The sequence below is a fragment of the Dermochelys coriacea genome, chromosome 7, assembly GCF_009764565.3.
Source record: "Dermochelys coriacea isolate rDerCor1 chromosome 7, rDerCor1.pri.v4, whole genome shotgun sequence".
Lineage (NCBI taxonomy): Eukaryota > Metazoa > Chordata > Testudines > Dermochelyidae > Dermochelys > Dermochelys coriacea.
Window position 1 is genome coordinate 15,910,779 of NC_050074.1, and position 14,023 is coordinate 15,924,801.

The 14,023-nt window shown below is 42.4% G+C and overlaps 1 protein-coding gene across 1 annotated transcript in view; it reads left to right on the forward strand.

Annotated features, from left to right (window-relative positions):
- Positions 1-13,525, forward strand: part of ARL8B (ADP ribosylation factor like GTPase 8B) — a 34,249-nt gene extending 20,724 nt beyond the window's left edge. Inside the window, exons 6-8 of the mRNA XM_043518282.1 lie at positions 9,322-9,389; positions 9,681-9,751; positions 11,546-13,525. Coding sequence (XP_043374217.1) covers positions 9,322-9,389; positions 9,681-9,751; positions 11,546-11,595 — 189 coding nt within the window. The 3' untranslated portion in view covers positions 11,596-13,525. The remainder of the gene's footprint in view (positions 1-9,321; positions 9,390-9,680; positions 9,752-11,545) is intronic.
- The last annotated feature ends 498 nt before the right edge of the window (positions 13,526-14,023 follow it).

Here is a 14,023-nt window from a genome sequence, read left to right on the forward strand (position 1 = left end):
GTTAGGTCTGTCACTGGGACGGCGATTTGGCTGTATTGCAGTGCAAATCGCCTGTAATATCCAGCCAAGCCTTAGAAGGATTGGACCTGTTTCTTTTGACTTTGGGACAGGCCACTTTTGGATAGCATCCACTTTGGCCCGTGGGGGTTGATAGTTCCTTGACCCACCTGGTGTCCAAGGTAAATCACTCTGTTTAGGCCTATTTGACACTTCTTAGCCTTAACCGTTAGTCCTGCCTCCCTTATGCGCTCGAAGACTTTTTGTAGATGTTCCAGGTGTCCTGCCCAGGAATCCAAAAATATGGCCACATCGTCAAGGTAGACAACTGCATATTCTCCTAATTCCGCTAGGAGACCATCTACAAGTCTTTGGAAGGTGCATTCTGCTGCCCGAAAGGGAGTACATTAAATTCATACAGCCTGACCTGTGTGGTGAAGGCTGACGTTTCCTTGGCGGATTCATCTAGCAGTACCTGCCAGTACCCCTTGGTTAAGTCCAAAGTAGAGATGAACTGGGCCCGTCCCAGTTTCTCTAATAGTTCATCTGTGCATGGCATTGGATAGTTGTCTGGGCGAGTTACCTTTTTGCGTGGACTACCGTAAGCTAAATGCTGTATCTCCCCATCTGGTTTGGGAACTAGAACCACTGGAGATGCCCATGCACTGCCAGAGGGGTGGATTACCCCCATCTGTAGCATATCCTGGATCTCCCGTTCTATAGCCGTTTTAGCTTGAGGAGACACCCGGTAAGGCTGGACTTTAATTGGGTGAGCATTACCTGTGTCAATGGAGTGCCCATTCAGTCAGTCCTGGGGTGGCAGAGAACGTTGGCACGTAGCTAGTGCACAGCTCCTGGATCTGCTGTCGCTGCATATGCCCAAGGGTCATGGAGAGGTTCACCTCTTCCACGCCATCAGCACTTTCCCCTTTGTAGTAGACACCTTCAGGCCACTCAGCATCATCTCCCTGGGCTGTAAACTGACAAACCTTTAATTCTCTGGAATAAAAGGGCCTGAGAGAATTAATATGGTACACCTTAGGCTTTCAGTTGGAGGTGGGGAGTGCTATGAGATAATTAACAGTTCCCAGGCGCTCCTGGACCGTGAATGGCCCTTCTCAGGATGCTTCTATTTTATGGGCCTGGAGCGCCTTTAAGACCATGACCTGGTCTCCTGCTTTGAAGGAACGCTCTGGCATGTTTATCATACCAGGCTTTTTGCTCTTTTTTGAGCATCCTGTAGAATTTCTTTAGCAAGGGCTAGAGAGGTTCGGAGGGTGTTTTGTAGGTGGGTTACAAAGTCCAGAATGTTGGTTCCTGGAAAAGATGTAAATCCCTCCCATTGCTGCTTCACCAACTGTAATGGCTCCTTAACCTCACAGCCATATAAAAGTTCAAATGGTGAAAACCCTAAATTGGGATGTGGTACAGCTCTGTAGGCAAAGAGCAACTGCTGCAACACTAGGTCCCAATCATTGGAGTGCTCACTTATGAATGTATGTATTTATGGCCCCCAAAGTCCCATTAAACTTCTCTACCGGGCCATTTGTTTGATGGTAAGGGGTGGCAACCAAGTGATTCACCCCATGAGCTTCCCAAAGGCTTTCCATAGTTCCTGCCAGAAAACTAGTTCCTGCATCTGTGAGGATGTCGGAGGGCCAACCTACCCTGGCAAAAATGTTTGCTAGTGCCTGGCGCACACTTTTAGCCCTGGTGTGCTTAGTGCTACTGCTTCCGGCCATTGGGTGGCAAAATCCATGAAAGTCAGTAGGTACTGCTTTCCTCTGGGTGTCCTTTTTGGAAAAGGACCCAGAATATCCAGCTACTTGCTGAAATGGAACTTCAATGATGGGAGTGGCTGGAGAGGGGCTTTGACCTGGTCTTGGGGTTTTCCCACTTTTTGGCATACCTCACAAGACCGGACATGGGTAGAAATATCCTTGCCCATTCTCTCCCAGTGGAATGACCTCCCCAACCGGTCTTTGGTCCTGTTCACCCCAGAATGGCCACTAGGATGATTGTGGGCTAAGCTCGAGAGCTTGACCCGGTACTTAGTTGGAATTACCAACTGTCTCTGAGGATGCCAGTCTCCCTGGTGGACACCAGAAAGAGTTTACTTGTATAGAAGTCCTCTTTCTACAACAAACCTGGATCGATTAGAAGAGCTGAGAGGCGGTGGGTTGCTCCATGCTGCCGTCCAAGTTCTCTGGAGGCTTTCATCTGCTTCCTTGTTTGGTCTGGAACTGTTCCCTTCATGCTGGAGACACCAGTTCCTCATTGGATTGTGGACCTAGGCTTGGTCCCTCTGGAAGCGATGTAGGGGATGGGGCTGTTTCCGTTGACTGTGAACCGCTCTCCGCTGGTGCACTATGTTGGGGTTCAGTCTCTGGCTGAGCCTCTGGTGTAGCGTTATCGGCTGCTGCCAGTTCAGGTTTGGTGGGGCCCTCTGGTGTTGGGGTTGCAAGTACTGGATTCAGTGCTGGCAATGGGTCTGGTGCTGGTTGTTCCGCCGGTTCCAGTTCTGGGACTGGCTCTGTCTGGGTCTCTGGGACTGGATCCACTACTGCTGTTGCAGACATTGGCCTGGGGTCTGGGTCCATCACCTCTGACCAGGTCCTGGTAGAAGTTTCCAGAACAGAGCTAGGTATGATGGCTTGTTTAGCCTGGCTGCGGGTGACCATTCCCACCCTCTTGGCTAGCTTCACATGATTGGCCGTGTCTTCCCCCAACAGCATGGGAATGGGATAATCATCATAGACTGCAAAAGTCCACGTTCCTGACCAGCCCTTGTACTGGATAGGCAACTTGGCTGTAGGCAAATTGAAAGAGTTGGACTTGAAGGGTTGAATAGTCACTTGGATCTCTGGGTTGATTAAATTTGGGTCCACTAAGGAAGCATGGATAGCTGACACTTGTGCTCCAGTGACCCTCTATGCGGTGACCTCTTCCCGCCCACGCTCAGTTTCCCTTTGCTCCAAGGATACATGAGAGGTATCTGGGCCTGAGGACCTCTGGTGTGATTCTGGTGCAATGAACTGTAATCTGTTGGGGTTCTTGGGGCAGTGGGCCTTTACATGCCCCGGCTCGTTACATTTAAAACCTCATCCAGCTGACAGATCACTGGGGCGAGTGGGTTGCTGGAGAACCGTGTGGCGGGACGATAAGGTGTCTGAAGGGTTCCTTGGGGGGGTAGTTGAGGCCTTGGGCTGCCCCCAGTAGTAGAGTGTGATCTGAGGTTGTCCCTTCTGGTATCCGCTCCAACTGCTACCAGTTTTTTTTTTTTTTTTTTTTTTTTCTTTTCTGCCACCTCCACCCATTTGGCTCCAATTTCCCCCGCCTCGATTACAGTTTTGGGCTTCCCATCTAGGATGTGTCTTTTTATTACCTCAGGAACACCCTCTAAGAACTGCTCCATTTGCATTAGGACGGCAAATCTTCTGGAGATTTAACACTTACTCCCGATATCCAGGCATCCCAATGTTTCACAATGCGGTAGGCATGTTGGGTAAATGACACGTCTGGTTTCCACCTTAGGGCTCTGAACCGCCGACAGGAATGCTCAGGTGTTAGCCCCATTCGGACTCTCGCCTCGGTTTTAAACCGTTCATGTGTTCCTTAGGCATTTGAGCGGCCATCTCAGCTAAAAGAAAAGGAGTACTTGTGGCACCTTAGGTGCCACAAGTACTCCTTTCCTTTTTGCGAATACAGACTAACACGGCTGCTACTCTGAAACCTGTCATCTCAGCTAAGAGTCCACTGAACTGCCGCCTCAGCTCTACCATGTATTGGTCTGTAGAGATGCTGTACCCAAGGCAGTCCCTTTCGAAGTCTTCCAAGAAGACCTTGGTATCATCGCCTGCCTTGTAGGTGGGGAACTTGGAGAAGGATTGCTATTCTGCTGAGTTTTTGCCTTCTCCATCTCGAGTGTATGCTTCATTTCTTTTTCCCTTGCCTCCATAGCTCTCCTGTGGGCAGCCTCCCTTTCCTCCTCAGCATGTTTCCATTCTTTTCCTTTTCCTCCATTTCTTTTTCCTTTGCCTCCATAGCTCTCCTGTGGGCAGCTGCTTTGGCTGTTTCTGTTTTGGGCTCTGTCATGTTTGCCTCTTTGGTTTTTAAGCATCTTTACACCCGAGAGTTAGAAATAAAACAAACAAACTTGGCTTGTAAAATTTTGCAGTGCTGTAATCTGATACCTATGTTCTCTGATAGTGATTGTCAGCCTACAGAAAAATCTTTAGGTTTTTTTTTTAACACCTTTGTCTCCAGGCAAATAGACAGAAAACCCCTCTAGTTGCTCTTAGGTTTTTTAAAAACAAACAAACAAAAAGAACGTCTTCAGGTCTGTGAAGACTTGTGAATTTCCCTGCAGGAGGTTAACTACCCTGCCTTTAGGTAGAGAAAACTCTAGCTCACAAAATTCCCTTTTGTCTCTGCTGTGACCCCCAAGAAGAGAGACAAAAAACCTCTAACTGCTTTCAGCTGAAAACCTGTTTTCCAAGTGAACTCCTCCCCCTCCCCTTTTTAAAATCTGTTCTTCTTCAAAAAAAATCTCAAATTGATCTCAGAATGATTTCAAGTTGATCCCACTGCTCTGCTACCATGTCAAGGTTTCTTCCCCACTCTGAACTCTAGGGTACAGATGTGGGGACCTGCATGAAAACCCCCTAAGCTTATTTTTACCAGCTTAGGTTAAAACTTCCCCAAGGTACAAACTATTTATTTTATTTTACCTTTGCCCTTGGACTTTATTGCTGCCACCACCAAGTGTCTAACAAATAAATATATAACAAGGAAAGAGCCCGCTTGGAAACGTCTTCCTCCCCCCCCCCCCCCCATCCTCCCCAAACCCTACACCGCCTTTCCTGGAGAAGGCTTGATAAAAATCCTCACCCATTTGCATAGGTGACCACAGACCCAAACCCTTGGATCTTAAGAACAATGAAAAAGCAATCAGGTTCTGAAAAGAATTTTAATAGAAGAAAAAGTAAAAAGAATCACCTCTGTAAAAGCAGGATAGTAAATAACTTACACGGTAATCCGATTCAAAACATAAGAGAATCTCTCTAGGCAAAACCTTAAGTTACAAAAAGACACAAAACCAGGGATATCCATTCCATTCAGCACAACTTATTTTCTCAGCCATTTAAACAAAACAATCTAAGGCATATCTAGCTAGATTACTTACTAAATTCTAAGACTCCATTCCTTTGTTGTTCCTGGCAGAACACACAGTCAGAGCAAACCTTTGTTTCTCTCCCTCCCCTCCCTCCAGCTTTGAAAGTATCTTGTCTCCTCATTGGTCATTGTAGTCAGGTGCCAGCGAGGTTATTCTAGCTTCTTAACCCTTTACAGGTGAAAGGGTTTTGTCCTCTGGCCAGGAGGGATTTTTAAAGGTGTTTACCCTTCCCTTTATATTTATGACAGCCTCACTGAACACTGACTGACAAATGCATAGCTGGAGACCAATCTGGTCCCACCTGTGTGTTAGCATTATTGAAACAGATAAGTTGACAAGAATGTGTTAGTGTTTACACATGATGAAATGCTTGTAGGCTGCTGCATGTTTTGATCTGTTATAACATCTGTGGCCCATGATGAAAGTTATAGTGTGTGCGTTTTAAACATCTGTAATTGTGTAACTCGGGAAAGAAGCATTTATTAATGTGAAGTGCTGGTCCTTCACACAAGGAGGGCTATGGAAATCAAACCACTATGAAACATCAAAGGACAAAAGACGTTGGTTGAGGCCAACCCGCCACTCTTCCCTCCCCCCCCCCCCCCCCCCCCCCCCGCACAGGAGGTAGGTGCTGCCACTTGTACCATCAGTTTGAACTGTGAGGGAAAGGAATAAAAATTCCTGACCAGAAGGAATTGCATCACTATGCTGCTTGGAATTTGGAGAGGGCAATATTTAAGTTTTTTTTTTTTTTTTTTTTTTTTATTTTTTTTTTTTAAAGCAAGGGATCCCCAAGCTGCTTAGCTTGTGTTAGCCCTAAAGAACATATAGAGTGTGCATCTTACAGCAGCTTCTATTACCTTTTGAAACCTAAAACTGTAACTCATTTGTGTGCGGTTCCCTACTGTAACCTTCTAAATAACTCTAATTTCTTTTTCTTGGTTAACAGATCTTTAGTTAGTTTATAGAATTGGCCACAAGTGTTGCCTTTGAGAGATCTAAGGTACAGTTGGCTGGGGTAAGTTACTGACTGGTCCTTTAGGACTGAGAGTAACCTGAATATTGTGACCTTTTGGCGTAAGGGACCATCTACCACAAAGACAAGCTTGCCTAGGTGGCAAGATAAATTGGAGTACCCAAGGCGGGCTGTCTGTGACTGCACGTTGAGGTTGTTGTCGTGCATGCGGAGTGCACACTTGATACTTGGTTGGTGAAATCTAGGTATAGAGAACACAACCAGTTGGGATTTTTGCCCTGTTTTTTAAGTCTGCCTTGAGATTGGCACTCATGGTCATGAGCCATTCTAGACCGCTTGAATGATATTCAATATGGTTTCCAGTGTGGGATGTTAGCTGACAACTAAGTTTGTTGTCTGAAGGGTTTTTCTGTATCGAAGCAGGTTTCCCCTGGGGTATTTGGGTGGTCCTTACCATGTTGTGATCCACTTCTCTGAAGTATCCTTGTTTTGGTGAAGGTGGTTTTAAATGTTTTAAGGTGTATATCCCAGACTTTGTCCTTGGAGAATATTTTGTGGTGTCTGAGTGCCTGGCTGTAGATGAGACTTCTTGGGGTGTTTGGAGTGGTTGCTGGATCTAGGAAGGTAAGTGTGGTGATCAGTGGGTTACTTTGGGTTTACAGCTGTTTGTAGGGCTCCATTGTTTGAGCAAATTATGGTGTCCAAGAAGTGATTTTGATATGGCAGTATTTTGGAGAGAGTTTAATAGATGCATGGTGATGGTTGAAGTTGTGGTGGGAAATCTGAGGAAGTTTAGGTGTTCAGTCGAGAGGATGAAAATATAATTGATGAAATGTCAGGTATATCATTGACTTCATGGTGCATTTTTCCAGAAATTCTTCCTAAAGGTGGTGGTTCTCAAAGAGGCTTGCATATTGGGGAGCCATCGTAGTACCTGTGGCTGTTTTTTTTTTTTTCCATGGTTTGGACTAAGTGTTTGTTAAATGTGAAGTTGTGGGTGAAAATGAAATGGATGAGCTTAGTGATGCGTTTAGGGTGGATTTCTGAGTATTGTGCATTATTTTGTATGCATGAGGCAGATGATGCCATCATAGTGAGGGAGGTGAACACCATCCTTGCCACCATGGAGGTCTGGGTGAGATTGTTCATGGTGTGGAGTTTCTGGAGGAAGCTAGTAGTGCTGTGGAGGAAGCAGACCCTTTTGTGTGGTGAGTGACCTAAGGATGGTTTCTATGAGTCCTGATACTCTTTCAATAAGAGTGCTGTGGTCAGATACAATGGGTCTGCCTGGGTTCCCCTGTTTGTGTCTCTTGAAGCATGTAGAAAAATTCTGGGCTGGGTTTGAGGGATGAGATTGTAGAGTTTTTCTTGGAGTTTTTTGGGGGAAGGATTTGATGGTATTTTAAGTTCCTGTGTGAATTGTGGTGTGTTCTTTATAGGTGGTGTCTGTTGGTCTCGTTGACATAGTTACCATGATGAAGTGCTATGATAGCATCTGCTCTGTCTGCAAGTTTGATCTCTATCTGCTGGTTAGGATTCAGGGACTTTGCAAAACCTTCAGACGTATCTCCACTGCTACAATGATTAGTACCTTTTCAAGATTCATGAATCTGACATGTGCCTATCGCAACGTGCTGTGCCTCATCCAGTGCATTAAATGCTCCAATCACAACCATGTAGGTGAAACCAGACAATCACTATGATCTCACATAAAAAAATGATAAAATCAAAACAGTGCATCACCCATGATCCTCATCCCCCCCCCCCCCCGAGTGATCACCCCAGATCTGATTTTCCAGTAATTGTCCTCAAAGAAAACCTGCACAACATACTCAAAAGGTGAGCTTGGGAACTTAACTTTAAGTCTGCTAGACAACAACAAACCTGGACTTAACAGAGACACTGGTTTTATGCCTGTTTGTAACACACCACACTGCCTGCTGTCCTTAATTGCCCTCTTCATTTCAAGTGATGGCCTACAATTTGTGTTAAACCTTCTGCTTAACAGTCTGTCCCAACTTATATTTACCTCAGACACTCTGCTTCCTTCCCCAGACCTAGAGAAGAGCTCTGTGTAGGTTGAAAGTTTGTACTTTCCACTAACAGAAATTGGTCCAAAAAAAAAATTACATCACGTACCTTGTCTATCTCTCTCATCCTGGAACCAACAGTTATAACACTGCAAACATACTCAGTCTCACGCAGATTTGTATGCAACTTCAAATGAAATGCAAGTTATGCAGACTTGTAGATTAACTCTTAGAAATCATTAATGCATCCGATGAAGTGAGCTGTAGCTCACGAAAGCTTATGCTCAAATTTGTTAGTCTCTAAGGTGCCACAAGTCCTCTTTCTTTTTTGCAAATACAGACTAACACGGCTAACACCATGAAGAACCAACCTTAATGGTAAAGTTAGCTTGTGCAAACACTTATCACCTACCATGCCTGTTCTATTTTGCTTTGCATTTTTATAATGCAGCTATCCCATGCTTTAGGCTCGATGCTGTTTGAATTGTTTTGTTCAGCACCTACTACAAGTAAATCATCTAGGGCAGGGACAGGTTTACTATGTACAATGCCTAACACAATGGGGCCTTGATCTGGCTCAAACCTCTAGATGTTACCATAACACAATAGTCAATAAATTACAAACATAGTGCAAAGCATAATCCACACTTTAAATTTAGAAAGGCAAGCGGAGATCTGGGAAACTTGGTACAAAGGTAAACCCAGTACCATAGAGGCAAGCCATGAGAAGAATCTACTGTTCAATCCAAAAATGGAGGGCAACAGGTAGAGGAATAGCAGACCTCCAAGAAAGAGGCACACTAAAGCACAGGAAACTGAAATAAGACCTGCTGATTTGTTCTAAAGACCGCCATCAAGGATTTGAGCAGACCTCTGGAAGGGGCTTTCATAATCTGGTCTTGAGGATTCTGTTTTGACCTTAGTAGTCTAACAGCTGAGATGTAATTGATAAAATAGACCGAGGGGAGGTACAAACACTCAAATCCAACTTATTAAATCATCTTTCTACAAGGCTTTGAAAGTGACAGACCAATATTTTTGTCTCCCTGTGCTCAAAGTAAAATATACATCCCTACTTGATGACTGCCTGTGGTTGTGAGCAATGTTGTGTTTCTCACTGTTGCTAATATCAACTGTTTTAGGTTCTAGTACTTGGAAACAAGAGAGACCTTCCTAATGCTCTGGATGAGAAGCAGCTAATTGAAAAGATGTAAGTCTCAAACAAAATGTGATTAAGGGAAAGTCTACTATAACTTTAATTTGCTAAATTAAATTATTGTAGATATGTCTAAACTATACAGAATAATTAGCAAATTTCAGCTTATTGCTCTCATGTCATCTTTTATTTACAGCTGATGCCTTGAAAGACTGCAGAGAAACAAACGTGTATACAGTAGATTAAGTGATAGTGTCTTGGAAACTGTTAAGTGACTAATGTCGAAATGAGATCCCACTTTAAGTTATCACAGCCAAATGTTACTACATGTCTCCTCTCTTACAGGAATCTGGCTGCTATTCAGGACAGAGAAATTTGCTGCTATTCAATTTCTTGCAAAGAAAAGGATAATATAGGTAATGCTTAACCCAAAATGCCTATTTGAGAAAGATACCTTTGTTGAACTGGAGGTACACACACTCTCTAACCTCTTATCTGTGTTAGACATAAGCAATGGGTCTGAGCCATTTTCAAAGTACTGCACAGTATGTATACATTATAGTAACTTCCTCAGTGTCATTTTAGTACAAATAATTTTATGCCACTTTGGATGAGTTAAGAAGCACTGAACTTGAAGCCTTTACAATACTTGTATCCAGTCAGTGAAATGAAGTTTATTGCATTACTTCAGCTAGTCTCTAGTTATGAGCTGCAAGTTACAAATAGCAAATTTCTCTTAAAATACTGCTGTATAAAATACAGTAGTTCACATCTTCAACTCTTTTAGATTTGAAGCTTATGAAAAGAACTGTAGCTAGGTTTTAGTGTTCCACGAACTGGTTTCGTGGACCATGATTATCCATGATTTAATCAGAGAAAATGAAGTATATGAATGCATAAAGGCTCCAATTCCTTATTGCATAACAAATCTCATTTGTTTGGTGCAGTAGTGGGTATTCTGTTTCTTTTACTTCTGGGCTAGATGCATCAGAGGGAACTTGGACAAAAATCTGGAGGGAGAAGTGTGCAATCTGCTTTGCTAGGTAACAAAATGTTAGGTGCTCCATCTACTCTATAGGTATAAGAAGGCCAACTGGTTGAGGCTGTTGCATGACCTTAAATGACTAATGCTGCAACTCGGACAAGGCTGTTGCATTGCCAAGATCTGGGGGAAGCTAGATTATGTTATGGTGACTTGACCATATCTATTATCTCATTAACCATTCTGGGTAACAGATGACCAGTATATAAAAAACGTTGCTCTTTATCATTGCCTTTTTAGAATATGAAATTAAGTTATCACTTAGAGTGGATATAGCTAACGTTTATCTTCAAACCACATTTTCTGGAATCAGTGCTTCCAAACCAAGATTCAGACATAAGGATGTTGTAGATTATCTGCAGCATGTCAAATCAATAAACTTGGTGTCCTGGCTTTGTATTTCTGGCTGTTCATGTCCATGTATCTTGTGATTGCTCAGGAAATGGACATGGGTAAGAATCTCTGTGTATTTTCATTACACTCCCTGCTTACAACATTGGACCAGTGACAGCACACATACCTAAAATATCACCTGTCTAAAACAAAGCTAGAAGGGTAAAAATCAGAGTACAGATGGGTAAACTGAAAATATTAGCTCAGTCACAGTTAATTAGCATCTGAACTAAGAGTAGGATGCTCATCTGATTCCCAGGGTAATGTGCTTGAGGCTTATATATCTGACTAAAGGTAGCTTCCCCAGAACATGGTATTGTATAGCTAATAAGATCCAATACGAGTGTGGAATAAGACAAGTCTCTGGCTTCAGTTCTTTCTCTACATTTACATAGCTTGTTTTTTGGGATTTATCTAATGCTGGAGCCCTCGGATGTGCCCAGGTATTCCTTCCACTGGCTTCTTTAGTTTCATATTAGGTGCTGTTGAAATTTGCTGACTTACGTGGCACTTCTGAGGGTGTAGGAGGGGGCAGTAGGATCAGGTACCAGTGAGACATGTTTTAACTTCCCATACAGAATCCTTTGGGTATAAAGGGGAGGTGAAATTTCTCCAGCCTGTGACAATATTGAAGGTTCCTCTCAGCTGTGTACTGAGAACAGCATCCTGGAAGAACTCCTATAACACACATTGGAAAACTTTTTTTTTTTGGTAACTTAAATCTTTAGCTATATGTAAAAACCTTACACCAGTGCATCTTTTGTTTTCCCTTTAGATATCACGCTTCAGTGGCTTATTCAGCATTCAAAATCTAGAAGAAGCTGAAGTCTTCCTGGAATCTCCCAGCTGGCCATAATCTCAGAATTGTCCACTCCCTCCATGATGAATTACAACCCAATAGTCCTCTTGTAGCCAAGAAATGGCCTTTTTCAGTTCATATCTCATGTGCACTGCTGAAGACCTATATTCCTGTTTCACAAAGAATTAACTAGAGTTGTCATGATAAAGTCAGCACCAAAAGGGTTATATTACAGCTGTCTAATGAGTGTGTGGGTGGCTGGGGGCTTTTTAAAATTCTGTACCATATTAAATCAGAGTACATTTCTGTTCTGGTCTTTCTGGGCCAGATTTTTATATTTGATTTTCAGAAAATGTTAATATTTTATTTCTAGTGTTTAGTGGCTTGAAGATGCTGCCACTGCACAGCATTAAGATTCTAGTGCCATATAAGGCATTTAGAAAGCATCCCACATCACACTTAAAGGTTAACTTCTTTTTAATCTCACAAATGCATGTGAGGTGCATATTGTAAGATTTAGAAATGAAAACTGTCTGCATAGGGAAGCACTAGGTCAGCATCACTAATTCTACAGATGGGATTTTATGTAGTCACTTTTAGACACCACTTTTCTGATGGATTAGAAAAGCCAAATCTTGTATTTGTCCAGATCATTACTTGTATCTTTTTTGTTTAATATTTTATGGGGGTGGAAATGGAATATTTTACTAACAGCTTTCAACAGTTGGAGTATTCTAGCAGACTAAACAAATTTGCTAAGAGCATCGCTTTGCTCACAAATGCATTTTTCTGTTTCCAGATGCTTTAAATGGTCTTTATCTGAAACACCAAAACAAATCTGAGTTGCTGCATGATACTCAAATTACTTTACTTTATTTTGGTAACCAGTGATACTGTTGACTTTCAGCACTGCACCTGTGTTACTGTATAGTCAGTGTCTCTTTTATTCATGGAATAGCTGGCACAGTTTCACCTGGTGCTATGGAATATCTAGCTATTGTGACAACTCTAGACCTGCCTGCTTGCTCAATGTAATCATGTGCAAAGTCTACAGGTTGTAAGTTGAAATATTTTATTGAGTCTCAAAGCACAAGAGAGCCAATGAATTGATCCTGTTTCTTGATTAGCTTCTACAGTATGGAGAAATATGTATAAACTAAAGATTGTAACATGTCTTTGTAGCTATACTTTCTCAGTGACTTCAGTATATTTAAAGGGACAGACTCATCAAGACTGGCTTGTTCATATAGTAATGTTAATGTAGCCCGCTGTAGTGTATACAACTATGCTACACCTGCTTGTGTTGCCTCACACTGTGTGTGATTCTTTTAAGCAGCACCTAAACATAGATTCAGATGGTGCACTTTCAGAGCCTTCAGTTGTGAACATTTTCGTCCATCACGTAATTAAGACAAACCAGTTTTAATTTAGATTGCTATGTTCTGTATCAACTACTGCACTGTGCGCACACTACATGTTGTCTCCATTCATAAACACAGCTTGTATTTTAGTTTGTCCTTTCATTCTCTGAAGCATGGTTTCAATTAATCCCATAGTAGTGTTGGTGCTGTGGAGAGGGGTATATTAACTTGCTACTGTAGTCACTAGTTCACCGTGGACTGCTACAGTTACTTCATTTAGCAACTTTGCTTGTGCCTAAAATAAGGAAACTGAACTAGAATGTGTGAATCTTTCTGTGTGGGGACCAGGTCACTGTTTAGTTAACTGGCCTATAGCTGAACTTGATGTGTTTGTGTATCTACTTGACTGCTTTTAGAATTTATGGCATCCAAACACTACTTCCAACTGTTAACCTGTGCATTAATCTCTGCATGTGAACAACTTATATAATTACTGAACTTTGTAAATAAGTGAATTTTTTTTTATTTGGATGGATGCATATTGTTGGTTTACTGCTCTTCAGCTTTATTCAATAAACTTACGTTTTGAGGGTTATATTGACACTTACCTTACTGACTCCTCAGTTATAGTCTGGCTTAATGTCTTTCTATGGGCCATGGGTGAATATTAACTGTATTCTGACTCCTAAAATTAAAGGAAGTCCAATTATAATAGAGATTGGACAACGTACAGTGTTTCACAGAAGGAATGGCTGGTCCGTCTGAAACTTGCCCTACTCGCCTCTTCCTTACACATAAAATTCACAACTGCATACTTGGATCCTGGAAGAAAACGGAATGGACTGTTGTGATCATCTGGTCGACCCATATAACACGGGGCAGGCCATAGAACTTCCTCAAAATTATTTCTAGAGCATATCTCTTAATGTCTAATGTTGACTTAAAAATTGTGTGTTGGAGAATCCACCATGACCTTGGGTAAATTGTTCCAGTGGTTAATTGCCCTCACGGTTAAATTCATACTGGAAAAAGTGTAAATTTTTTTTGTCTAGCTTCAACTTCCAACCATTGGATCATGTTACAACTGTGTCTG